Source organism: Sorex araneus, chromosome 3, assembly GCF_027595985.1.
Source record: "Sorex araneus isolate mSorAra2 chromosome 3, mSorAra2.pri, whole genome shotgun sequence".
In the NCBI taxonomy this organism is placed as follows: Eukaryota; Metazoa; Chordata; class Mammalia; order Eulipotyphla; family Soricidae; genus Sorex; species Sorex araneus.
Genome location: NC_073304.1, coordinates 188,896,784 through 188,921,710, shown reverse-complemented (window position 1 = coordinate 188,921,710; position 24,927 = coordinate 188,896,784). Strand labels below are relative to the sequence as shown.

At 40.7% G+C, this 24,927-nt stretch overlaps 1 protein-coding gene across 4 annotated transcripts in view; it reads left to right on the top strand.

Moving 5' to 3' along the window:
* KIAA0753 (KIAA0753 ortholog) overlaps window positions 1-24,927 on the top strand; it is a 92,895-nt gene that overhangs the window by 38,559 nt on the left and 29,409 nt on the right. For all 4 annotated transcript variants that reach the window (XR_008629397.1, XM_055134032.1, XM_055134031.1 and 1 more), the window contains 3 exons: window positions 792-881; window positions 18,536-18,614; window positions 20,057-20,140. Coding sequence is in view for 3 of the 4 variants with exons in the window: in XM_055134032.1 (XP_054990007.1) it covers window positions 792-881; window positions 18,536-18,614; window positions 20,057-20,140 (253 nt within the window). In the remaining variant the exon portion in view is untranslated. The remainder of the gene's footprint in view (window positions 1-791; window positions 882-18,535; window positions 18,615-20,056; window positions 20,141-24,927) is intronic.

Genomic DNA, 24,927 nt, shown 5'->3' with positions numbered 1-24,927 from the left:
TACATGCGATGAAATTGTTCAGTTAGCTTTTCCTTTCTGTTTTTATTTGACTTCATCATTCCTTTTCCCAATTAACTCCCAAATTCATTTCTTTGTCTAGTCTTGAAAATATACCAAGGGCTTTTATTGTTGTTAAATAAGAAATTCTTAGTATGTGGTGGGGTGGAGAGATAGCACAGCGGGTAGGGCATTTGCCTTGCACGCAGCCGACCCGGATTCGATTCCTCCACCCCTCTCGGAGAGCCCGGCAAGCTACTGAGAGTATCTCGCCCGAATGGCAGAACCTGGCAAGCTCCCTGTGGCGTATTAGATATGCCCAAAACAGTAACAAGATGTTACTGGTGCCCACTCGAGCAAATCGATGAGCAATGGGATGATAGTGACAGTGACAGTAGTATGTGGTGGCTAGTTTTCTTGAGAATATTTGTGGACCATTTCTTATTGCACTATAAATAGAAGTGCTTATTTGGTTTTGTTTTGGGGCCACACCTGGCAGTACTTAGGGCTTACTTTTCATGGTGCAGGGGATGAGGGACCATAGAGGATACCAGGAATCAAACCTGTGTTGGCCATGTGCAAGGCAAGCACCCTACCCACTGTACTACCAAGTAAATATATTTTTACACAGGAACTTTGATTTTACATGTAGAACTTTATGAGTATATTACCTATTACATCTTCAGTTGAGCTACGGTTGGGCTCTGGAGGATCCTGACTCCTGCTCTGTTTCTGTTGTAATGATGACCTGCTGTCTAAACAGAATTGGTCTGACTCTTGTGTATTTCTACTAGACTTGCTTGGCTTGATGCTGAAACTTCTAAAAGATTGAAAGAACTGGAAGAATTAAAAGCTGAAGAAATGGATAAAATGCAAAAGCAGAGGTAAGTATCTGTGCAACAGAAAAGGATGAAGCAGATCTATTCCACAACATCTAGCTGAATCTAACAATTAATTGAGATAGTTTAAAGGCATAGTCAAACTTCTGCTTATTGGCTGCCGATTAAAAACTTTGAAATCACCTAAAATATCTAGGTGATATTTTACCCAAATCACCTAAAGTAAAAGTAGTGGAGCCAAGATTGAAGCCCCAGGGACTCCTGACTTCTTTGAAGAGAGTTGGAGTGACTCTTTTGAACTGTCCTTTAGGCTTGATTGGCTTGATGCTGAAGTGTCCAGAGGAACAAAGGAATTGAATGGTCTCAAAACTGACAAAATCGATAGGCTTAAAAAATTGAGGTTTGTGTTTATTTCTGAGGAAGACTAGTAAATGCTTGCCTATTTTTACTAGTGTAGGTAGTTTGACCAGTCATTCTGGACCTTATGGGTCTATTCACAACTGAATGAATGAAGGAAGAATGGATAAATACCTTCATACTATTGTGTCAGGTATACAGTACATATATATTTTTTCTTTTTGGGTCACACCCGGCAATGACAGAGGTTACTCCTGGCTTATGCACTCAGGAATTACTCCTGACAGTGCTTGGGGGACCATATGGGATGCTGGGAATTGAACCCAGGTCGGCCGTGTGCAAGGCAAATGCCCTACCCGCTGTGCTGTTGCTCCAGCCGCCTGCAATATTTTTTAGGGAAATATTTTCTTTTTTGGATCTTGGCAGCATTTTTTTTTTTTTACTGAATCACTGTAAATTGCAGAATTACAAAGTTATTCATGACTGAGTTTCAGATATCACTGTCATCCCGTTGCTCAAAGATTTGCTCCGGTGGGCACCAGTAACGTCTCATTCGTGAGACTTGTAACTGTTTTTGGCATATCGAATACGCCACAGGTAGCTTGCCAGGCTCTGCTGTGCAGGCAAGATACTTTCGGTAGCTTGTGGAGCTCTCTGAGAGGGGCGGAGGAATCAAACCCAGGTCGGTCACATGCAAGGCAAATGCCCTACTCGCTGTGCTATCTAGTTTTAGATGTACAGTGTTGAAACACCTATCCCTTCACCACCTCTACCAATGAACCCAGTTTTTCTCCCACTCCCAGCCTACCTGTATAGCAGACTCTCATTCCCCAAATCCCCCCCTCCCCTTTAGACACTGTGATTTTCCATATTGTTACTGATAGGGTATTATGAATGTTAGTTTACCTCCTTCCAGCAACTGATCCTGGTCTAGAGTGACCACTTAGATCTATCATTGTCCTAGTGGTTCCTGTCCAGCCATACAATGATGCCCCTCCCCCCCCCGGTGGCAAACTTCCTGCTAAGGGCTAGTTCTCCTGCTCTTCCATTCCATTGCCATTGGGTATTAGTTACTCCTCTACTGTTTCTTTGTATCCCACATATGAGTGAGATCATTCTGTATCTGTCCCTTTTGCTCAGACTCATTTTATCTCGGCATGATAGTCTCCAAATCCATCCATATATTGGCAAATTGTATGATTTCATATTTTCTTATGGCCAAGTAGTATTCCACTGTGTATATTCCATAGCTTCTATGTCCACTCATCTGTTCATGAGTGCTTGGGTTGTTTTAGGTTTTGACTACTGTGAATAGTACTACAATGAACATAGGAGTGCAGATGTATTTTCTGTGTTGTGTTATTGTGTCCTTGGGTTGTATTTCCAGAAGTGGTATTGCTGGGTCGGATGGAAGCTCAATTCTTAGTTTTGTGAGGAATTCTCTTTCAAGAATTGTCTTTCAAAAGACTGGGCTGGGGGTATGGTGCCACCAATAGGTTAGCCTGTACCGGTCTTTGAAATAAGGCCAATAAATGAACTTCTATAGCAGAGTTGAAGGTGGTTTGTGGGCATGGCTCCCAGATAACCTAACTTTCAGCCATTTAATTTCTTGGTAAACTTGGTCCCAAGTTGTTGGGGTCCGGCCAAAGGCATGGCGACAGTTTTGGGGTGTCAGGGAGCCTGAAGACACCATCGGGCTGCTGATGCACTCGCCCCCACCCATAGATAAACCTCGAAAGAGATCAAAAGCTGCAGTTATTCTTGGACCCACGCATGGCTGAACAGACTTGGATAAATTGGAGGGGTGTGGGTTGGCCTGTGCCTACCCAAGCAGAGCCCTTAGTAGCTGCTTGCTTCCACAATCCAAATTGCCGCCTTACCCCCAGCTTGATTCTACCATCTCAGGACAGACCACACCAAGATATAATCTGTTGAAAATTCTGGTACGCGGGTTTTGTGACTGAAATCTCCAGGCTTTCTTGGGGTGAGAATGGGCTACCTCCCCCAACTTCCCTGTACTTCCAGAAACCTCAGCAGTCATATCCACACCCCAAAGCTGCCACCTAATTGAAAAGCTACTCCAGCCGTAGTTTCCGAATAAAATTACCGAATGCCCTGAACAAACACCATGACCTCTTAGCACCTATATTGCAAACCATAATGCATAAAAGGAAATAGAGAGAAAGACAGCAAGAATGAAAGTGCCTCCCATAGAGGAAGGCTAGGGGCAGGGAGTAGGGGGGTGGGGAGTGGTGGTGGGGAAACAGGGGACATTGGTGGTGGGAAATGTACACTGGTGGAGGGATGGGTGCTGGATCATTGTATGACTGAAACCCAGTTATGAACAGCTTTGTAATGGTCTAGCTCACGGATTATCCTATTTAAAAAAATTAAGGAAAAGTGATGTGGAGTTCATACCCAGTTCAATCAGCTTAGTCAATGGCTGAATAAATAGCAGTACACCTACATTTAAAAAAAAAAAAGAAAGAAAGAAATAAAGAATAAAGGCTGGGCTAGTCAACATTTCTACCAGCAGTGAATGAAGGTCCCTTCTTCCCTGCATCCACACGAACATTTTTTTAAAATTTTATTTTATTGAATCATCATGAGGTAGTTACAAGCTTTCATGTTTGGGTTATAATCACAGAATGATCAAACACTTATCCCTCTTCATCAGTGAATATTCCCCACCACCAGTATCCCCAGTATACCACCCACCCTTTTCCCACCCTCTCCCTGCCTCCATGGCAGACAATAGTTCCCATACTCTCTATCTACTTTTGGGCACCATGGCTTGCAACACAGACACTGAGAGGTTTGTTTGGTTTGGTTCATTATCTACTTTCAGCACACATCTCCTATCCCGACTGATTCCTCCAGCCATTATTTTCTTAGTGATCCCTTCTCTATTCCATCTGCCTTCTCCCCTCTGCTCATGAAGCAGGCTTCCAGCTATGGGGCAATCCTCCTGGCCCTTGTATCTACTGTCCTTGGATGTCTGCCTCATGTGATGTTATTCTATACTCCAAAAATGAGTGCAGTTCTTCTATGTCTGTCCCGACTCATTTCACTTAGCATGATACTCTCCATGTCTATCCATTTATTTTTTGAGTGCCAGACCCCTGGTGTGAGGTGATACCTCATTTTGATTTGCATTCCCTCAATGATTAGTGATAAAGATTGTTTTTTCTTAAAGCCTTTTGGCAATTTGTATTTGTTTTGAGGAAGTTTCTGTTTTTCTCTTCTCCCAGTTTTTGTTTTGTTTTGGAGTGTTTTTTTTTGTTGTTGTTCATTTGTTTTTGGATCATAACTGGATGCTCAGGCTTATTCCTGGCTCCACACTCAGGAATCATTCCTAGCAGTGCTCAGGGAGCTATATGGGATGTTGGGGGTTGAATCTGGGTTGGCTGTATGCAAGGCAAGTGCCCTACCCACTGTATTCTCTCACGCCCCATCTCTTCTCCCAGTTTTTGATGGGGTTGGATGTCTTTATTATAAAGTCCTGCCAGTGCTTTATATGCTTTGAATATTAACATTTTATCAGATAGATGGTGGACAAATAATTTCTCCCAGTCTTTCGGCTGTCTTTGTATTCTGATCATTGTTTCCTTTGATATGCAGAAGCTTTTTAATTTAGTGTAGTCCCATCTGTTTGTCTTTGCTTTACTAGCATGTTCAGTGGCATTTCATCCTTAAAAATATCTCTGTCTTCAGTGCCATGGTGCTTCAGGTATAATATCAAGTTCATTAATCGACTTTGATTGGGCTTTTGTGCATGGCATTAGAAATCTGAATTAATTTTTTGCATGTGGCCAACCAAAATTTCCAACACCACTTACAAAAGAGGCTTTCCTTGCTTAACTTCATATATTTTATTTTATCGAAGATTAACTGGTCATATACTCAATCCTATTCCATTGATCTAAGGATCTGTCTTTATTCCAGTACCATGCTATTTCAATTACTACTGCTTTGTAATAGAGTTTGAAGTTGGGGAAAGTGATCCCAACTTCAGTGTTTGGTCTATTTCTTTGAACGATATCAAGGGTATCCTTATATGGACTGCATTGAATATGTAATACTTTGGGGAGTATTGCCACTTTGGTGATGTTAATCCTCTCAACCACCTGTGAGCAGGTATGTTTCCATTTTTACCTGTCCTCTTTTATTTTTTTAAAAAGTGTGTTATAGTTTTCTTTGTATAGGATTTTCACCTCTTTAGTTAAGCTAATTCCTAGGTACTTGATTCTCTGAAGCACAATCGTGAATGGGATTTTTTTTTTAAATCTCTGTTCTATTTTATTATTTATATATAGGAATAGGAAAGCTATGAACTTTTTTGTGTTGATTTTGTAGTTTGCTACTTCACTATGCAAGTCTATTGTTTCTAGGAGCTTTTCTGTAGAATCTGTAGTGTTTTCTAAATATAGTATCAGCTTGCTGTTCAATCTCTTGTTCTCCCTTGAACATATTTTGCTCCACTATATCCATGATGGAGAAGTGTTCATCTGTTTGTCTGTTTGCTCTTGAACACACCACACACTTTTCTGTTTCTCTCCCCTCACATCTTTCTAAATGTTTCAATAAAAACTATTTTGCTTCACTACACACACTGTAGTGCGTTATTTATATATGTGTGTATATATTATAATCATATCATCTACATATAGCAAAAGATTAGCATTTTCTTTTCCTGGTTTTTTTTTGGGGGAGTCACACCTGGCAATGCACAGGGGTTACTTCTGGCTCTGCACTCAGGAATCACCTCTGGCGGTGCTCAGAAGACCATATGGGATGCTGGGAATCGAACCCGGGTCGGCCGCATGCAAGACAAATGCCCTACCCGCTGTACTATTGCTCCAGCCCCTTCTTTTCCTATTTTGACGCCCTTAATATCTTTCTTGCCTAACTAAGTACTGCCAAAATTATATTAAATAAAAGTGTGACAGTGACAGAAGTGGTGAGAGTGGGCAGCCTTGTCTTTTGTCTTATCCTAGAGGGAACACTTTTAGTTTTTTCCTCATTGAGTATGATGTTTACTGTGGGCTTGTGGCTTTCACTATGTTGAGGGAAGTTCCTTCAATTCCCATTTTATTGAGAGTTTTTATCATGAATAGGTGCTGGATCTTGTCAAATGCATTGATGATCACTTTTTTTTTCTTATGCTGATAAGGTGTATTCCATTGATTGATTTGCATATTTGTATATCCTTGCACCCTCCGGGTGATTCCCAGTTGGTCATGGTTTATGATCTTTTTGATGAATTGTTGGATTTTATTTGCTAGTATTTTGTTGAGGATCTTTACATCTGTGTTCATCAGGGATATTGGTTTGTAATTCTCCCCTTTTGCTCTCTCTTTCTCTCTCTCTCTCTTTCTCTCTCTCTCTTTCCTCCCTCCCCCCTCCCTCCTTTTGGTATTATTAGGGTAATGTTTGCTTTATAGAAACTATTTGGCAGTGTTTCTTTTTCTTTATTTTCCTGAAAGAGCCTAAAAAGGATTGGCATTAACTCTCCTTTAAAGGGTTAAAGTCCATGGGGCTGGAGGAATAGCACAGCGGGTAGGGCGTTTGCCTTGCACGCGGCCGACCCGGGTTCGATTCCCAGCATCCCATATGGTCCCCTGAGCATCGCCAGGGGTGATTCCTGAGTGCATAGCCAGGAGTAACCCCTATGCATCGCCAGGTGTGACCCAAAAAGCAAAAAAAAAAATAAAATAAAATAAAATAAAGGGTTAAAGTCCATCTGGGCCTGGGCTGCTTCTGATTTAGGGGATTTTTGATAACCATTTTGATTTCGTCAGTACTGTTAGGTCTGTTTAGGTGTTCCATATCTTTTTGGTATGTTGTAGGTGTTGCAGAATATATCTATTTCTTCTCGATTCTCTAGTTTTGTGGCATAAAATTTTTCAAAGTAATCCCTTACAGTCTTTAGAACTTCTGTGGTATATATTGTAATCCCTTTTCACCCACCTTCATTTCTGATTCAGTTAATTAGGGTGTTCTCTCTTTCTTTCTGAGTCTTGCTAGTGGTTTATTAATCTTGTTTATTTTTTCAAAGAGCCAGCTCTTGGTTTTATTAGCCATAAGGATTGTTTTGTTGTTTTTAATTCCAGTTCATTACTTTCTGCTCTAAGTTTTAGTAGTTCCTTCCTCCTGCCTGCTTTGGTCTCACTTTGTTAGTGGTTTTCCAGTTTTTTAGCCTGTGCAGTTAGGTTATTTATGTAGAGTCTTTCTTCCTTCCCAATGTAACTTTCGGGAAGACAATATTTCTAGCAAATATATTGAAATACTACATATTGCATAGCTGTGAACTTCCCTTTTAACACTGCTTTTTCTATGTCCTACAAGTACTGGTAACTTGTAGGGCAATCACTTAGTCTCAGGAATCTCTTGATTTCCTGTCTGATTTCTTTTCTGACCCACTGGTTCAGAGCTGTTAATTTACAGCTGTTTGAGTAATTTCTCTGTTTCTGTTTGTGATTAACTTCTTATCGTCATGGTCTCAGACCATGGTGCATCATGGTCTGTCTGAGAAGATATTCATTCTCTTTATGGAGGTATGTTTTGTGGCCCAGCATGGGTCTGTTCTGGAGAATGTCGCAGTGTGCATTGGAGAAGAACATATATTTTGCTTTTGAGCAGATAAAAAGCTCTATATTTCTCCACTAAACCCCATTCTTCCAATTCTTCCTTCAAAGTCAGTATTTCCTTGCAGTATTTGAGTCTAGTTGAAGTATGGAGAGGTAACAGAGCAGTTTAACGTCTCCTACTACCAGTGTCTTGCTGTCAGTATCTTTCTTCAAGTCTATTAGCAGTTGTTTTAAGTATTTTGTTGGTCCATTATGAGGCGCATATATGTTTAGGGGTACAAGTTCTTTTTAATTTATATATTCCTTGATTATTAAGGAATAACCCTTTCTGTTTTTCATAACTTCTGTAAGCCTGAAGTTGATGTTTGATACAAATATGTTCATCCCAGCCCTTTTTTTGGGAGCGGTGGAGGTTGAAATACTGTCTTCTTCAACTGTTGACTTGAATCTGTGTTTGCTCTTACTGTTTAAATGTGTTTCTTCTAGGCAGCAGAAGGTTTGATTTGATTTTCTAATCCATCCTGCCACTCTTGTCCCTTAGTTCATTCATTTTGGTCATTGACATTGAGTGAGGTTATTATCATGGTGTTTTGTGCCATTTTTCTGTAGAAATTTGGTATGTTTGTGAGATTTCTCTTAAAGTTGCCCCTTCAGTTATTTTTATAAAGTTGGTCTCAAGTCTGTGAAGTTCCTGAGTTGTTATTTATCTGTGAAGTGGTATATCCGTCAGATCTAAGTGAGAATTTGGCTAGGTAAAGTATTTTTGGTGAGGGATTTATTTCATTGAGGTTTTTTTGTTTGCTTGTTTTACTATATCTCACTGTTGTTTTCAGGCCTGTAGGATGTCATTTAATAAATGTGTTGTAAATCTTAAGGACACTCCTCTATGCAATTTCTTTCATTGATCTTGCTGCTTTCAGTAGTCTTTCTTTTATCTTTGGCTTTAGTCATTCTGATGAAAATATGTCTTGGAGTGCTTTTATTTGTTTTTCTTTTATCTGGTACCCTTTTGTCCTCTTGAATCTGGATGTCTATGACCTTCAACTCTGAAAACTTCTCAGTGATGGTTCCTTTGACTATTGGTTCTTCACTGTTATTTCCTTCCTGTTGTTCTGGGACCCCTATGAGTCTTATGTTGTTCCTATTGAGTTCATCCCAGAGTTCTGTTTTCTGTTGTTTGTTTATTTTGTGGGTTGAGGGGATTTTGTTTTGTTTTGTTTGGGAGCCACACTTAGCAATACTCAGGGGTTATTCCTGGCTCTCTCAGGAATTACCCTGGTGATGCTTGGGAGACCATATGGGAAACTGAGGATCAGACCTGGTTGACTGTGTGCAAGGTACCTGCCCTACCTGTGACAGTATCTCACCAGCCCTTCAGTTAAAGGACATCTGGGTTGTTTCTAGTTTTAGGCTAATAAGAATTAAGTCTTGTCAGCATTCATGTGCAAGTTTTTGTGTACACACAGGTTTTCATTTGTCAGGGATAAATGTCCAGAGTATAAGCCCTGGGATATATTGTAGCAGTAATCTCAGAGTTCCAGGACACCTAGTGTTCTGAGAAAAACAACTTTAGCCAGCATACCAGAGCCCAAATGATAGTTTCTTTATCTTTTCATACCATAGCAAGCAGACTTATATAAGCAGAGGCGAAGCAAAGCTTATGTTAGTTTCAACTTATTTTAGAGTTAGGAAAAACACTTGCTTCTGCGGATGGCCTTTGTGCTATGATCTCCTCACTCTAGTGCTCAGCTGCAATTTCTTTTTTTTTTTTTTTTTTTTTTTTTTTTTTTTGCTTTTTGGGTCACACCTGGCGATGCACAGGGGTTACTCCTGGCTCTGCACTCAGGAATCACCCCTGGCCGTGCTCAGGGGACCATATGGGATGCTGGGATTCGAACCCGGGTCGGCCACGTGCAAGGCAAACGCCCTACCCGCTGTGCTATCGCTCCAGCCCCTCAGCTGCAATTTCTAACCCAGAGTGGCAAGCGTAGTATTTCTCAGAGAGAACAGGAACTTGAGGATACTGCGGCCAAACCCAGCTGTGTTGGCGTAAGTCTCTACAGATCAGCATAAGTCCCTGCAACTTCTCACTACAGTGGATTAATGTGTGTGTGTGGGAGCGGGGAGCATTCTGGATAAAAAGGTCCCAGAAATTATCTATCCTGTCTGTCTCCATTATGTTTATCTAGTCCCCAACAATTTTAGACTTCCTGAATTGGTCCTCTAATTTCTTATTCATTGTTTTCCTTTCCCCCTCTCTTTCCCTCTTTCTGTTCTTCTCTCACTCCCTATCTCCTACCCACAATATTTTCGTTGTCTTATCAAATCATTTTGGTTGTCATTTCTGATGCAGTATTTGTAGATTTTAAGCACCTGTCTATCACTATCACTGTTGTCCCATTGTTCACCAGTTTGCTCGAGTGGATTCCAGTAATGTCTCCATTCGTCCCTGTCGAGTTCAGGGTCAGGGGAATGAGGCCCAATATTGTTACTGTTTTTGGTATATCGAATATGGCACGGGTAGCTTGCCGTATTCCTCTGCCATGCGAGGTTCTGCATTGCTCTCTTCTGGGAGCTTTGATTTATAGTTTCTGGATCTTGGCCATTGATGAGTTTATGAGATTACATGGAAGCGTGGGGGGTGGGGGAGAGGGGTGTGCAATTTGTGTGTGTGACTGCCAAGCTACTGGAAAACTGGGGATCTGGGTGGAGGAGGCCCAGTCCCTAAGCACCTGTCTATATTACTGAAAATCTCCTATTTATAGTTTTCCCATTTTTTTATAGACACGGTACTATATTCTAAGTATATTAACAATAGCTTCCCTCCCCTACTTTGCCCTACATAATTTCTTTTTCTTCTTGATCTTGAACTTGTCTGTCTTGATGTTTTAATGTAGGGTGCTGATTACTAATTGAAATCTTGAGCATGTGGGTGTGGGTTGGAATTAGTATTTTACTTTTAGCTTTAAAAAAAATGTATAATTTTCAGTATAATTATAGTAAAATGCAAAGATCTTAAAGACACAGGCGAGTAAGCCTTTTTATGTAAGGGCCACAGTCATCGGTGCTTGGCCCAGTCTGGTGATTCAGTGCTTGAGCCTAGCTCTGCAGTGCTGGAGGCCACCATGGTCATCCTGACAGTGTACAGGGCTGCACCCATTGGTGTGGGGGAGGATAGTGATCATGGTATAGAGATTGAATTTAGGATTTGAACATGTTAAGTATATGCTCTTTTCAGTTATAATCCCGGCACAAGTTTTTGACAAAAGTATATCCCTCCATATGCGGGCGTGCATCATCATATATAATTCATAATCAGCCATAGAAAACAAATTGTCTGATGTTGCCTTTTCAGCAGAGCTGAGTGTTGGGTAAAATCCCAAATAATAATGGTGGGTTGGGTTTGGTGGTGGTGGAAAATGTGCACTGGTGAAGGGTTGGGTGTTTCATCATTGTATGACCGAGACTTAAACCGAAAACTTTGTAACTGCTCTCACGGTGTTTCAATAAAAATTAAAAAAAAAAAATAGTACATCCCTCAATAGCAAACACCCTAATTAAGGTAAAGAATATTTTCATTGGCGCTTATGCTCTCAGCCCATGTGCTGCTTGCGCCCACGTGGTCGAGCACAAGTAGTGCCTGAGCAGATTCATCACCTACATCTCCCCTCTTGAAATGTGTACTTTCATATCTAATGCTGGAATGTGTGTAGGGACTCTTTCTCTGCCCTTGGAGAAGCCCGGGTTCTCTCTTAAGCACATTAATCTCCCACTTTCTCTTCCTTCTTCTCTTCAAAAATCTCCAAATGAAATCTGTTTCACTTCTAAAAACAAAAAAAAAAGAATATTTTCATCAACCTGAAAAACCCCCACATGTCCTTCTATACATTCTCTGCCCCACATTACCCTGTCCTTTAAAGAGGCAGCCAGTTTTTTTGGGGGAGGAGTAGGGGAGCACTCCCACTGGTGTTCAGGGCTTAGTACTGACTCTGCATTCAGGGATTACTCCTGGCAGGATTCCAGGAACCATATGTGATGCTGAAGATCAAACCCAGGTAGGCCATATGCAAGGCAAGTGCCTTACGCACCTGTACTCTTCTGGCCCCATCAGCCATTTTTTTCATTTGTACTTCATATAGGAGGAATTATCAGGATCTGTTCCTTTATCAGGATCTGCTGCTTTTGCCTAGCAGGAGAGTGAGATCCTCTACACTGCATATGAGACTAGATTGTTCCATTTTATTACTGAATAGTATTTCCTTGTATAGCTATCCCACAGTATATTTATTCATTCCTCTGTAAATGACATTGGGGCTGTTTTCCATTGAAATGTGAATCCCTAATATGAATAAAACTACTGTAAATATTCTTGAACAAGCATTTTGCAGACATATACTTTCATTTCTGTTGGGTAAATACCTCAGAGTATAACTTCTAGGTCAAAGGATAGGCAGATGTTTACATTTATGAATCTTGTCATAAAATTTCTTAAAATAGTAGTACTACTTTTGACTCCCAAAGACTTCTGTTGTTCCTTATTCTGAATCACACTTGTCTTGTAGCTTCCTGTGTTTTTTATTTGCATTTCGTGGAAGGTTAATGATAAGCACCTTTTCTGGCACAAAGGGCTGGAGTCTGTGTTTGGCATGTGGGAGCCCCAGTTTGATCCCTGGGACTGCAGAATTCCCTCAGCCCTGTAGGTACTCCCCCCACCCCACCCCCACAAAAATGTTCTGATACGCAGAGCCCAATAAGCATCTTCACCACCGTACAGTCCCTAACTCTGTCTCACATTTGCTTGAGAGAGGCACAAGAGCCACCTTCCTCGGGGCTGAGACAGGGACAGAACCCAGACCAGATCATTGACCAGGATGGTGACCACAGTTTGGTGATGTTTGCTTACCTCTTTTGCCCATTTTTTGTTACTTTAAAAACTATTGGTTAAATTTTTCTTCTGGATATGAGCGCTTTGTCAGATACATACAGTAAATCTTTTCTCTCCTGGCTTGCCTGTGTACTTTCTCGAGGTGAGCAGGGGAGGGATACCTCGCAATGCTAAGGAACCTTTTCCCCCTCTGCTTAGGGGTTACTCCCAGTTGTCCTCAAAACCATGCAGTGCCTCTGACATTCAGTGTATGTCCTCAGTCCTATCTCTTTGGCCTCTACATAACCTTTATAATGGTCTCTGTTTTATATTATATTTATGTTTGGTTTATTTTATTTTACAATTAGTCTTTTATTCTTTTATAAAAATTTGTCTTATTTAAAAAACTGTGACTTACAAAGTTATTGATAGTTGAGTTTTAGGCATACAATATTTTAACACCAGTCCCACCACCAGTGTTATCTCTACCAGTATTCTTGCACTCCATTCCCACTCCTATGCTCCCCCCACAACTGCCACTTTGACAGGTACATTATAAAGTCCCATTGTTGCAGTTTAGATCTCATGATTTCAGTGTCGTTGAGCCTGTGCTTTGGATATATGGCTATACCACTCTCCCACATCACCAGTACAACTGAAGCCTGTACCTGTTTTCCTGTTACTTCTCTTATCTTCTTCCTTCCCCCCCTTGATTTTTTTTTTAGTGTAGGAGTACTGCTGTTTATTCAGCCATTGATTAAACTGATTGAATTGGGCATGGACTCCACATTATTATTTTTTTAAGTTGAATGTCCATGAGACAGACCATTACAAAGCTGTTTATAATTGAGTTTCAGTCATACAATGATCCAACACCCATCCCTCCACCAGTGTATATTTCCTACCACCAGTGTTCCCCGTTTCCCCACCAACATCCCCACTCCCCTCCCCCCTACGCCCTACCCCCAGCCTTCCTCTATGGGAGGCACTTTTCTTCTTACTCCTTCTCTCCTTTTCCTTTTGTGCATTATGGTTTGCAATCGAGGTCATGTTGTTTGTTCAGGGCATTCGGTATTTTTATAAGAATGGTAAGGCTGGAGTACCTTTTCAGTTGGGTGGCCACTTTGCTTCCTGCCTCAATTTCCTTCCTTCTTTTACCTTCTCCCTGAACTCTAGGGTAAGGATGATCTAGGCATCCTACCTTAACTCCATTATATTTTCTTGTCCAGTTACTCTATATGCTACGGGTAAATGAGATTAAATGAGATTTAATTTAATCTCTGTGTTTGTCTTTTCTTCTGATTTACTTCATCCAATGTGATATCTTCCAAGTTCCAATGTGGTTGCAGCAAATTGCATGATTTTATCATTCCTTGCAGCTGCAGAGTAGTCCATTGTATGTATATACCCCCACATCTTTATAATCCATTCGTCTGTCTTTGGACACATAGGTTGATTCCATGTCTTATCTGTCGTACTAATTGCAGCAAGGAGTAATGAATGAAAATTGCTTTTGAATAAATGAGTATTTTGTGCTGGTGTAGATGTCCGAAAGTAGATTTTCTGGGTCATAAAGCAATACAGTTCTATGTTTAATGAGAATTCTACATACTATTTCCCACAGGGGTTGAATCAGACAACATTCCTACCAGTAGTGAATAAGAGCTCCTTTCCCCCCCCACACCCCTGCCAATACAGTTTGTTTCTACTATTTTTGATATATGCCATTCTCACTGGTGTGAAATGATATCTCATTGTTATCTTGATTTGGATTTCCCTAATGATAAGTAATGCTGAACATTTTTTTCATATGCCTACTTTTGTCATCCTCTGAGAAGTATCTTCATTTCCTCTCCCCAGTTTTTGATAGGGTGCTTTTGTTTTTTGTTTTTTTATTTTTTGGTTTTTTGCTTTTTTTGGTCACACCCAGAGAATCCTCAGGGGTTATTCCTGGCTCTGCACTCAGGAATTACTCCTAGCGGTGCTCAGGGGATCATATGGGATGCTGGGAATTGAACCGGGGTTGGCTGTGTGTAAGGCAAACACCCTACCCGCTGTACTATTGCTCTGCCCCAGTTTTTGATAGAGTTTTAAAAACAATTTTGGTTTTAATCTTTGTGAGTACTTTATATATCCTACGTATCAACCCTTTATATAATGTGTTGAATGTAAATATTTTTTCCCATTCAGTTGCTGTCTTTTAGCCCATGTTTCTTTTGCCATGCAGAATCTCTTTGATGTAGTTCCATTGTTTATTTTTTATTTTGTTACCTTTGCCAGTGGTGTCAGGTCATTGAAGACACCTTTGAGGTTGAAATCTTGAAGCGTATTTTTTTCACTATACTTTTCTTAGTATACTTCATAATTTCTGGTTAAATCTCAAAATCTTTGACCGACTTTTAATTAACTTTGGTATAAGGTTTGAGATATGGATCCAGCTTTAATTTCTTACATGTAACTATGCAGTTTTCCCAGCACCATTTGTTAAGGAGACTACATTTGATAGCACAGTGGGTAGGGTGTTTGCCTTGTACGCGGCTGACCCGGGTTCAATTCCTCCATCCCTCTTGGAGAGCCCGGCAAGCTACCGAGAGTATCTTGCCCTCACAGCAGAGCCCGGCAAGCTACCCGTGGCATATTCGATATGCCAAAAACAGTAATAACAAGCCTCACAATGGAGGTGTTGCTAGTTCCCGCTTGAACAAACCAATGAGCAATGGGATGATAGTGATACAGTGATTCATTCCATTTAATTTTTTTCAGTTCCTTTATTAAAAATTAACTGTCTGGGGCTGGAGCAATAGCACAGTGGGTAGGGCGTTTGCATTTCATGCGGCCGACCCAGGTTCGAATCCCAGCATCCCATATGGTCCCCTGAGCACCGCCAGGAGTGATTCCTGAGTGCAGAGCCAGGAGTAACCCCTGTGCATCGCCGGGTGTGACCTAAAAACCAAAAAAAAATTAACTGTCTGTATAAATGGGGTTTGTCCTTGGATATTCAATTCTGACACATTGATTAAAGGGCCTATCGCATTCCAATACCATGCATTTCATCACTGTAGCTTTATAATACAATTCAAAATTAGGTAATGAGATATCTCCCAATCTCTTATTTTTGAGTATGGCTGTGGCTCTTCTTGGTCCCTTCTGATACCACCCAAACATTAGTATTGGCTCTTCTTATTCATTGAAGAATGTCTTCTGAATTTGAGTGGGGATAGCTTTGAATCTATATAATATCTGGGGCTTCATCAGTCCCTTGATCCATGGGACCCAAGAGGAGGTCACAAAGCAGGAGCAATGGGACAGGAAAAGGTTCAGAGTTCTTGATGCACCTAGATGATTCAATATTACATTGAATGCTATTTGGTCTGATAATGTGTAAGTATGGCTGTCCCAGTGTTTTGGGGGTTTTTTTGTCTTCCATTGGTTGAGTGGTTATTTTTCATACTTTTATTCTCAATCTATATTTATCCGGTGAGTTTTGGGTATGTTTCCTGTAGGCAACAGATGAATGAAGTTACTTTTCTGATGCATCGAGCTACTCTGTCTTTTTATAAGGGAGTTTAGTCCATTAACATTGAAAGAGATTATTGATATAAAGGTCTGTATTACCATTTTACTGTATATGTGTGTGTGGAATTAAGTTGTTCTTGCAAGAGTCTATTTGCTTTTTATAGGCAGCCTTTCATTAATTCTTGCAGGATGGGTTTTGTTGTCACAAATGTTGGCAGCTCTGTTTTGTCTGAAAAGGTTATTATCTCTCCATCAAGTCTAAATGATAGCTTTGCAGGGTAGTGGACTCTAGACTGGAATCTGATCTGATCTGTTATTCTTCATCAAGCAGTTACTCTTTATCATATGTTAGTCTAACACTTTTTGTGCCCTTAGATGCTATTTCAGGGTTCATGCACATGAATATCTAATATTCCCATTTGGATTCCAGGGTTATTTATTACAGAGGTATTTGAAGAAAGACATCAGAACCAACAACCCTTAGAGTTGGTAGGGTTGATGGAGTGGAATTGTAGCCCAGTGGCAGCTGAGGTTTCCTCAGATTCTTGGTCCAGACCAGGAGGAGGTTACGGCACAGAGGCAATGGGACAGGAGGTTCAGATCCCTTGATACTCCTAGATGATGAAAGAACATCATTATTCATTATTCATATGGGTGTGCACTAGGTTCAAGAGCCAGGCAGAGGGGCTTCTTTGGTCTGTGGGACCAGTCTTTTCTTTTTTAATTAACTAAGAAATCAGTTTCATGTTAAGGTCTCAAGATGGTTTCCTGTTTTCTTCTAAATGTTTTTTTTTTTTTTTTTTTTTTTTTTTTTTGCTTTTTGGGTCACACCCAGCAATGCACAGGGGTCACTCTTGGCTCTGTACTCAGGAATTACCCCTGGTGGTACTCAGGGGACCATATGGGATGCTGGGGATCGAACCCGGGTCGGCCGCGTGCAAGGCAAGCGCCCTACCTGCTGTGCTATCACTCCAGCCCCCCTTCTAAATGTTTTTTTAGCTTAGCTTTTATATAATCCATTTTAACTAATTTTTGTGTATGAGATGAACTACTGTTACAGGTGCATGTTTTTCTTATGGGTATCTGGTTCTTTAGAGTCTCTGGATGGATTTTTCATGCTCATCTTTGGGTCTTTCCTTGGAGGAGATCAGCTTGCCCAGAAAAGGATTTTCTGATCTACCAGAGAGATAGGATCTGATTGCCATTGTCCTAAGAGTTGAGTTCTAGAGGAGGGTCATGAATCTTATCACTCAACATTTAGCGTTCATGCGTGATCTCTTCAGTTCTCATTAACATACACTTGTCAAGAGACCTTTCCAGAGAATGAATAGTCAGACTTCTGTTTAGAAAGAACTAAGTACCTAATCATGTGAAGTAGGGATAGGAACTTAGGATTCAACTTCTCAAATACCATTTGATTATCATATTTAAATACCCTTATCCAGGGCCGGAGTGATAGTACAGTGGGTAGGGCATTTGCCTTGCACGTGGTGACCTGGGTTCAATCCCTGGCATCCCATGTGGTCCCCCAGCACTGCCAGGAGTGATTCCTGAGTGCAGAGCCAGGAAGTAACCCCTGAACATCGCTGGGTGTGACCCAAAAAGCAAAATAAATAAATAAATAAATAAATACCCTTATCCAGCTCCCTCCAGACTGGAAGTCTTTTGTTTTTGAACCATACCTGGCTCAAAGACTGACTCCTGGCTCTGCACTCAGGGATCATTCCTGGTGGGCAAGGGGGGCTATATGGGATGCTGGGGATCAAATCTAGTTTGGCTGTTGCTCCAGACCCTGGCCTGGAAGCCTTAAGTCAGCAGTATAGATTAAGTCACCAGTGAGTGCTCAGGTTTTTTCCCCCAACTTTCCTGGCCCAGATCTCAATCATTCTGTTTTCTAGCACTATTTTGTTTTGTTTTCTCGTCTTTGTGGGTGTGTATGCAACTCTGTTATTGTGGGGTTTGATGGAACAATAAAATTAGTTTTATTTGCTTGTTCTTCTCCCTTTTGTAGATGTTCTGTCTGTCCTCCATTATTCTTTGAAAATACACTTAAGCCTAGCATACTTCTTCAGATACATTAAAGCTTTGAACTCAACGTGGAGTCCAGGACTGTCAGTGCTACACCACCTGGGTGCTGCCGACTCTCAGGCTTCATTGGGATCAGCTTCTGAATAGGAATCAGCATTTTTAACGAGATCCCAGGGGACATGTGTGGTCATTAAAATCTGAGAAGCCCTGTGGTTTTATAGTCATTTACTTCCCTTTCCCTGATATGATTTGTCTTTTCCTTTGGGGTAGGTCAGACTGCTTATACAATATGAAATAATATTTTCTGGATTTTGATCTTAATTTTCCGTTTTCTTTCTCAATAGAGTTTCTGCCAACCAGTTAGCAGACAAGGTAGAGAAGGCAGTTTTGGAACATTTGAAGCCTCTCCTGGTCAAGGCCCAGGTAATCTTATTCATTTCATTTGCTTATCTTGAAGATTTTTAGAGTTGCTCCTGAGGTCACACTGACCCTTTTAAGGACTGAGTATGTAGTACCAGCAGCTATTGCTCTCTAGAGCCTTGCCAGCATCAGTCCAGTGCATCCAGACTCCTCTGGGATATTCCCAGCCCCTAGGAATTCCCAGATTGTTGATGGTCTTCCATTGTGGATGAAGGATTATTAAAAAGGACAAAAGTCCTACTTTCAAAAAAAAAGTGAGATTTTTAGCTTGATGGTGAGTTTACATTATGATGTTCATTCTGAATCTCATAAATTCAGAATGTTGGTAAGGTTAGCATTCCATTAACTGCTACTCTTATCACTTCAGTGCTTGAAAAGATTGGTCATGTCTCCAGAGGGGAGAGATGTTAGAACAACCTCTGTGCACCATCAAGGAATTTTTTTGTTCTGTTTTCACTTCTATTTAAAAAATCATATTTTGAAGTGACATGGTTTTATAATAGTGTTGTGGCTTATGCAAAAATACCTTCCCCACTACCAAAGTGCCAAAACTTCTACTATTGCCCTAATGTCACTTCTAGACTGCCTTAACCCTCCTTACTATGTAGTTTGAACTCTGTTTTGTCTGAAACAAGTATGGCCACCCCAGCTGTTTTTTTGGCTTTTTGGGTCACACCTGGTGTTGCTCAGGGGTTATTCCTGCCTCTGCCCTCAGGAATTACTCCTGGTGGTGCTGTGGGGCCATACGGGATGCTGGGGATCAAAACTGGGTTTGCCATGTGCAAGTCCCTACCCACTGTACTCTCGCTCCAGCCCCTACCCTAGCCCTTCTAGACTACCATTTACCTATCTAGGGCAGGAGCAGTGGTGCTTGAGGCCCAGCATTGCTTAAGGTCTCCAGAGCCACCCCAGTAGTATTCAGGAGGTCCACACGATGCTGGAGATTGAATTTAGTAAGGGCCTCACACATGTCAGTCTTATGCTCTGTGCTTTTGAGCTATATCCCCCACCTTCAAATATTATAATCTTAAAGTCTTTGAAGAGGTTGCCAAATGTTTATATTTCTGATTTGAGAAATGTTAAATTAGGCTTAGAATCCATAGATAACTTAGGAACCCAGAAGACTTTTAGAAAACAAATATTCTAACCCTCCACATTTTATCAATGAGGAGGACGTGAAACAGAGAAGTTGAGTAATTACACAAAATCACACAGCTACTCTGATGATGTTGACAGTTTTAGGGGAGAAAAGGGCAGAATGCCAAGATCAACACATGGCATTTATTTTCATGAAGACAAAGTGCTTTGAATTACTATAGAAAAAAAAACCTACTATAAATCCAGAGCTGAGGAACAGTTCCAGACATTTTGGTAACAAAATTCATTTGTACTACTGTGAAATATAAAATTTATAATTTGGGAATATGCTTTTCTATTTTTAATAGCAAGTCAATTCTTCCCTGGAAGTAGACGCTCCAGTGCAGGATCAGCCATCAATGGAGACAGTAATAGCTAGACTTACAGAGAAGGTATGTACAGTGAGGAGTAGATACTCTGCACAGACGCTGTGTTATTAATGATTTTTTTAATGTTAAGGAAAATGAAATGTAGATTGCTTTGTAAATACTACATTATTTTATTTAAGAAGGTTGCAAATTAATTATATTCTTATACTGTATGTTTAGCACTGTGCTTTAAATTATTGTAGGTAGCTTATTGAAATTTCTAGAGCCACAGGTTTATCAGCAGCTCTTTTTCTCTCCTGATGACAGAATGTGAGTGCCCTGTATGACAGGGAATATTGATGGCCTGTGGCAGAGAAATAGCTGTCCTCATTTTCTTTTGTTCAACATAATTTTGCTCAGTACTGGCCTGATTTCCTTTATACTTAGGGCCTAATGTTTTATTATTAGGCTGACATTTTTTGAGTGCCTAATACATGACAAGTATCTAGCCTAGAAGAAAGAAGAGGTAGTCTTAAGATAAAAAGGAGACTATTTGCGAAAAATAGCATTTTATGATTGTTCATTCTTTATGTGCTTTCCCTCTGAAAAATTTAATATTTATGGGAGTGATCTACCTTATCTAGGCGTAGGAGTGTGGTGTGGAAAGGATGTCAGAAGGAAGTTGGAATGAAGCTGTACCAGCCTAATAATCCAAGAATGGAATATTACACTTGGAGGCCACTAGGGCCATACTGGGAAGTCCCTGGGTTGCCGAGTAATGCCGTAGATCTAACTCAGAGTGCCACATGTACAAGGCATACACGCTATACTCAGATTAGCAATAACATTTTCATAGTTCTTAGAATTCTTTTTATTTTATTTATTTATTTTTGCCTTTGGGGTCACACGGTGATGCTCAGGGGTTACTCCTGGCGTTGTACTCAGGAATTACTCCTGGTGGTGTATGGGGGGACCATATGAGATGCCAGGGATTGAACCCAAGTCAGCCGCATGAAAAGCAAACACCATATCCTCTGTACTATAGCTCCAGCCCCTTATAATCCTTTTTATTTATTTATTTTTTCTTTTTGCGTCACACCTGGCAATTCACAGGTGTTACTTCTGGCTCTGCACTCAGGAATTACTCCTGGCAGTGCTCAGGGGACCATATGGGATGCTGTGAATCAAACCCGGGTCTGTCGCATGCAAGGCAAACATCCTACCCGCTGTGCTATTGCTCCAGCCCTTGTAATCCTTTTTAAATTGCACTAATATTTGGGGCCAGAATATTATGTGGTAAGATCAAAAAAAGTTTGGCTTTTATAAATTTGTGTTATGGATTGATGTTTTGTGCAACATAATCTCCAGATAATACCTTTTTCCCACCAGCAAAAAAAAGTGACAGTGATACAGTACCTATTTTAGGGAGGCAATTTTAAACTGTATTTTACTATGAAAACGAAATGAGGTGATTATAAAGTTATTGAAGTAGGCATGTTTCCTAAGATTGAATGTTACTAGAGAAGGTCAGCTTGTATATAACTTTAGTCTGATAAAATTTGTAGAAAATACAGTAACTCCAGTATTCAGAATTCTAGACTATTAAATAGCATCATTGCAAAAATTTTTTCTATTTAACACCACCAAAAGCTGTAAGTAGCTGAAAATGAAATAATTCGAATTTGGGGTATGATGAAGTAAAAAGAATTTAAAATGATGTTAACATAAAAGAATTGTGGATTCTTTGACACAGTTCTCAAAGTTCTTGTAACTCAGCAAAGAGTGCGTGCTTTGCCTGCAGAAGATCCAGCCTGGGCACAACATGAATACACGGATACAAATAAATTAATAAGTAAATAAATGCTTAAATATAGAAGGTATTTGCTATATTTATTAGTTTTGTTTTAGGGCCACACCCAGCTATGCTTCGGGCTTATTCTGGGAGGGCTTAAGGAACCATATGGGGTGCTGAAGCTTGAACATGGGTCATCCAGACAAGCACTTTCCCCACTGTACTATCTCTTTGGTCCTGAGAGACACACAGACACACACATGTTATACAAGTATAACATGATTCTCAGGGGCCTAGGTAAATAGCTCACTGACTTAGAACCCCTGCCTTGCAAGCATATAATTTAAGAGTTCATTTCCTGGTGCCACCACATGTACCGAGCTCAATCCTGGCAACTCTGCTCTCATGATTCTTGGTGCTACAAGCCATTTCTGGTGTGGCACTCCATAGCCAAGTGTGTGTAAGCACCAAAACCAAAGGATAAAGGATGTGACTGCGTTAAGTATTATAACTACAATATGTGAACACCATGGCCAGGAAGCACAGTGCTAGTTAGCATGTTATAAGCACTGTAGTATCTCAAGTAAGCACCATGCCACAATGTGCATGAGTACCACAACAAAAGGACTACAACCCTCATTGAGCACCATGGTTGTGTGTGCAAGGACCACGATATCAGGTATATATGAGAGCCCTCATTATCACAACAGAACATCAGAAGAGCAACAACAGAGTGGAACTAGGGGCTGAAATAAACAACATGTGAAAAATTCAGCTCGCAATAGATTTTACCAGATTTTTCTTGATGATCTCTAACATTAGGAAAAAGATATTGGAAAGCTACCATTTAAACATATTTCTTGCTATTGCTATAGCCAAACTTGGGCATGATTTTTTTTTCCCAAAATGTTTGATTTATTTATTTGTTTTTGGTCTTGGAACCATACTCAGTGGTACTCAGGGCTTAGTCCTGGATGTGCATTCAGGGATCATTCCTGGGTGTCGATTAGGGTACCATATGAGGTGCCAGGGTTTGAACCTAGGTCGGCCACATACAAAGCAAGTACCCTACCCTCTGTGCTATAGCTCTGGCCCCTGTTTGAGGTTTTTGCTTTTTGTTTTAATTAGAAACTATATGTATACTTGCCTAAAAATTAAAACTGTTGAGAAAAAGCTTGATGTGAGAACTTAAATCTCCCCATAAACAGGTAACATGTGCTATTCTGTAATGTGCTCCCTCTTTTTTGTTTTTAACTTATTTATTAAATCACAATGAGATAGACCCTTACAAAGCTGTTCAGTCATGCAGTTTCCAACACCCATCCCTCCACCACTATACATTTCCCAACACCAGTGTGCCCAGATTCCCTCCTATCACCCCCACCCCTGCCTGCCTCTAGGGCAGACACTTTCCTTCCTTCCCTTCTCTCCCTCTCCCCCCTCTCTCCTCCTCTCCCCCTCTCTCCTCTTCTCTCTCTCTCTCTTTCTGTCTCTCTCCCTCCATCCCTCCCTCTCTCTCCCTCTCTCCCGAATATCCCTTTTAAAATTTTAAAATTCAGATCCTGTTCAGCCTGATCATTCCCTACTATTATTGTCATACCAGTCTCTTCTCTATCTTCCTACCCTCAGCCCCATACTTGTGGTTAGATCAAACCATTGACGTGTTTGTGTGTGTATATATATACACATATATATACACACACACACATATATATACATATATATGTATATATATACATACACACATAATATGAATATGTATGTATATATATATGGACTGGAGCAGTAGCACAGCAGGTAGGGCATTTGCCTTGCACGAGACCAACCCGGGTTCGATTCCTCCACCCCTCTCGGAGAGGCCAGCAAACTACCAAGAGTATCTCTCCCGCACAGCAGAGCCTGGCAACTACCTGTGGCGTATTCGCTATGCCAAAAACAGTAACAAGTCTCACAATGGAGATGTTACTGGTGCCCACTCGAGCAAATCAATGAGCAATGGAAGGACAGTGATACAGCAATATATATATATATCTGTCCCTTTCCTCTGACTCATTTCACTCAACATGATACTATCCATGTCCATCCATTTATAGGCAGATTTCATGACTTCATTTTTCCTGACAGCTGTATAATACTCCATTGTGTAGATGTGCCATAGTTTCTTTATTCATTTGTCTGTTCTTGGGCACTCAGGTTGTTTCCAGATTCTGACTATGGTGATAGTGCTGCAGTGAACATAGTGCAGATGGTGTTCCTGCTAAGTGCTTTTGGGCCCCCGGGGTATATTCCCAGAAGTGGTATTGCTGGATCAAATGGGAGCTCAATTTCTAGTTTTTTGAGAAATGTCCCTATTGTTTTCCTAAAAGGCTGGACCTGTCGACATTCCCACCAACAGTGAAGGAGAGTCCCTTTCTCCCCACATCCACACTAACACTGGTTGCTTTTGTTCTTTTGGATGTGTGCCAGTCTCTGATGTGAGCATCAGATATCTCATTCTGATAATTAGCGATGAAGAGAATATTTTTATGTGCCTTTTGGCCATTTGAATTTCTTCTTTGAGAAAGTTTCTGTTCATTTCATTGCCCCATTTTCTGATGGGATTGGATTTTTTTTTTCTTGCAGAGTTCAACCAGTGCCTTGTATATCTTTGATATTTACCTCTTATCAGAAAAGTATCACTGTATCACTGTATCACTGTCATCCCATTGATCATTGATTTTTCTCGAGCGGGTGCCACTAACGACTTCATTCGTCTTAGCCCTGAGATATTAGCAACCTCTCTTTACTTGTTCTTCCCAGCAGTGCCACATTGGAGGCTCTTTCAGGGTAAGGGGAACAAGACCCATCATTGTTACTATATTTGGCATATCAAATACGTCACAGAGAGCTTCCAAGAAGGTATTGGGTGAATATCCTTTCCCATTTCAGAGGCTGTCTTTGTATACTGGCCACTGTTTCTTTTGGGGTGCAGAAGCTTCTTAGTTTAAGATAGTCCCATTTTTTTATGTCAGCTTCCACTTGCTTGGTCAGTGATGCTTCATCTTTGAAAAAACAATATCGTGGAGGGTTTTGCCAACCT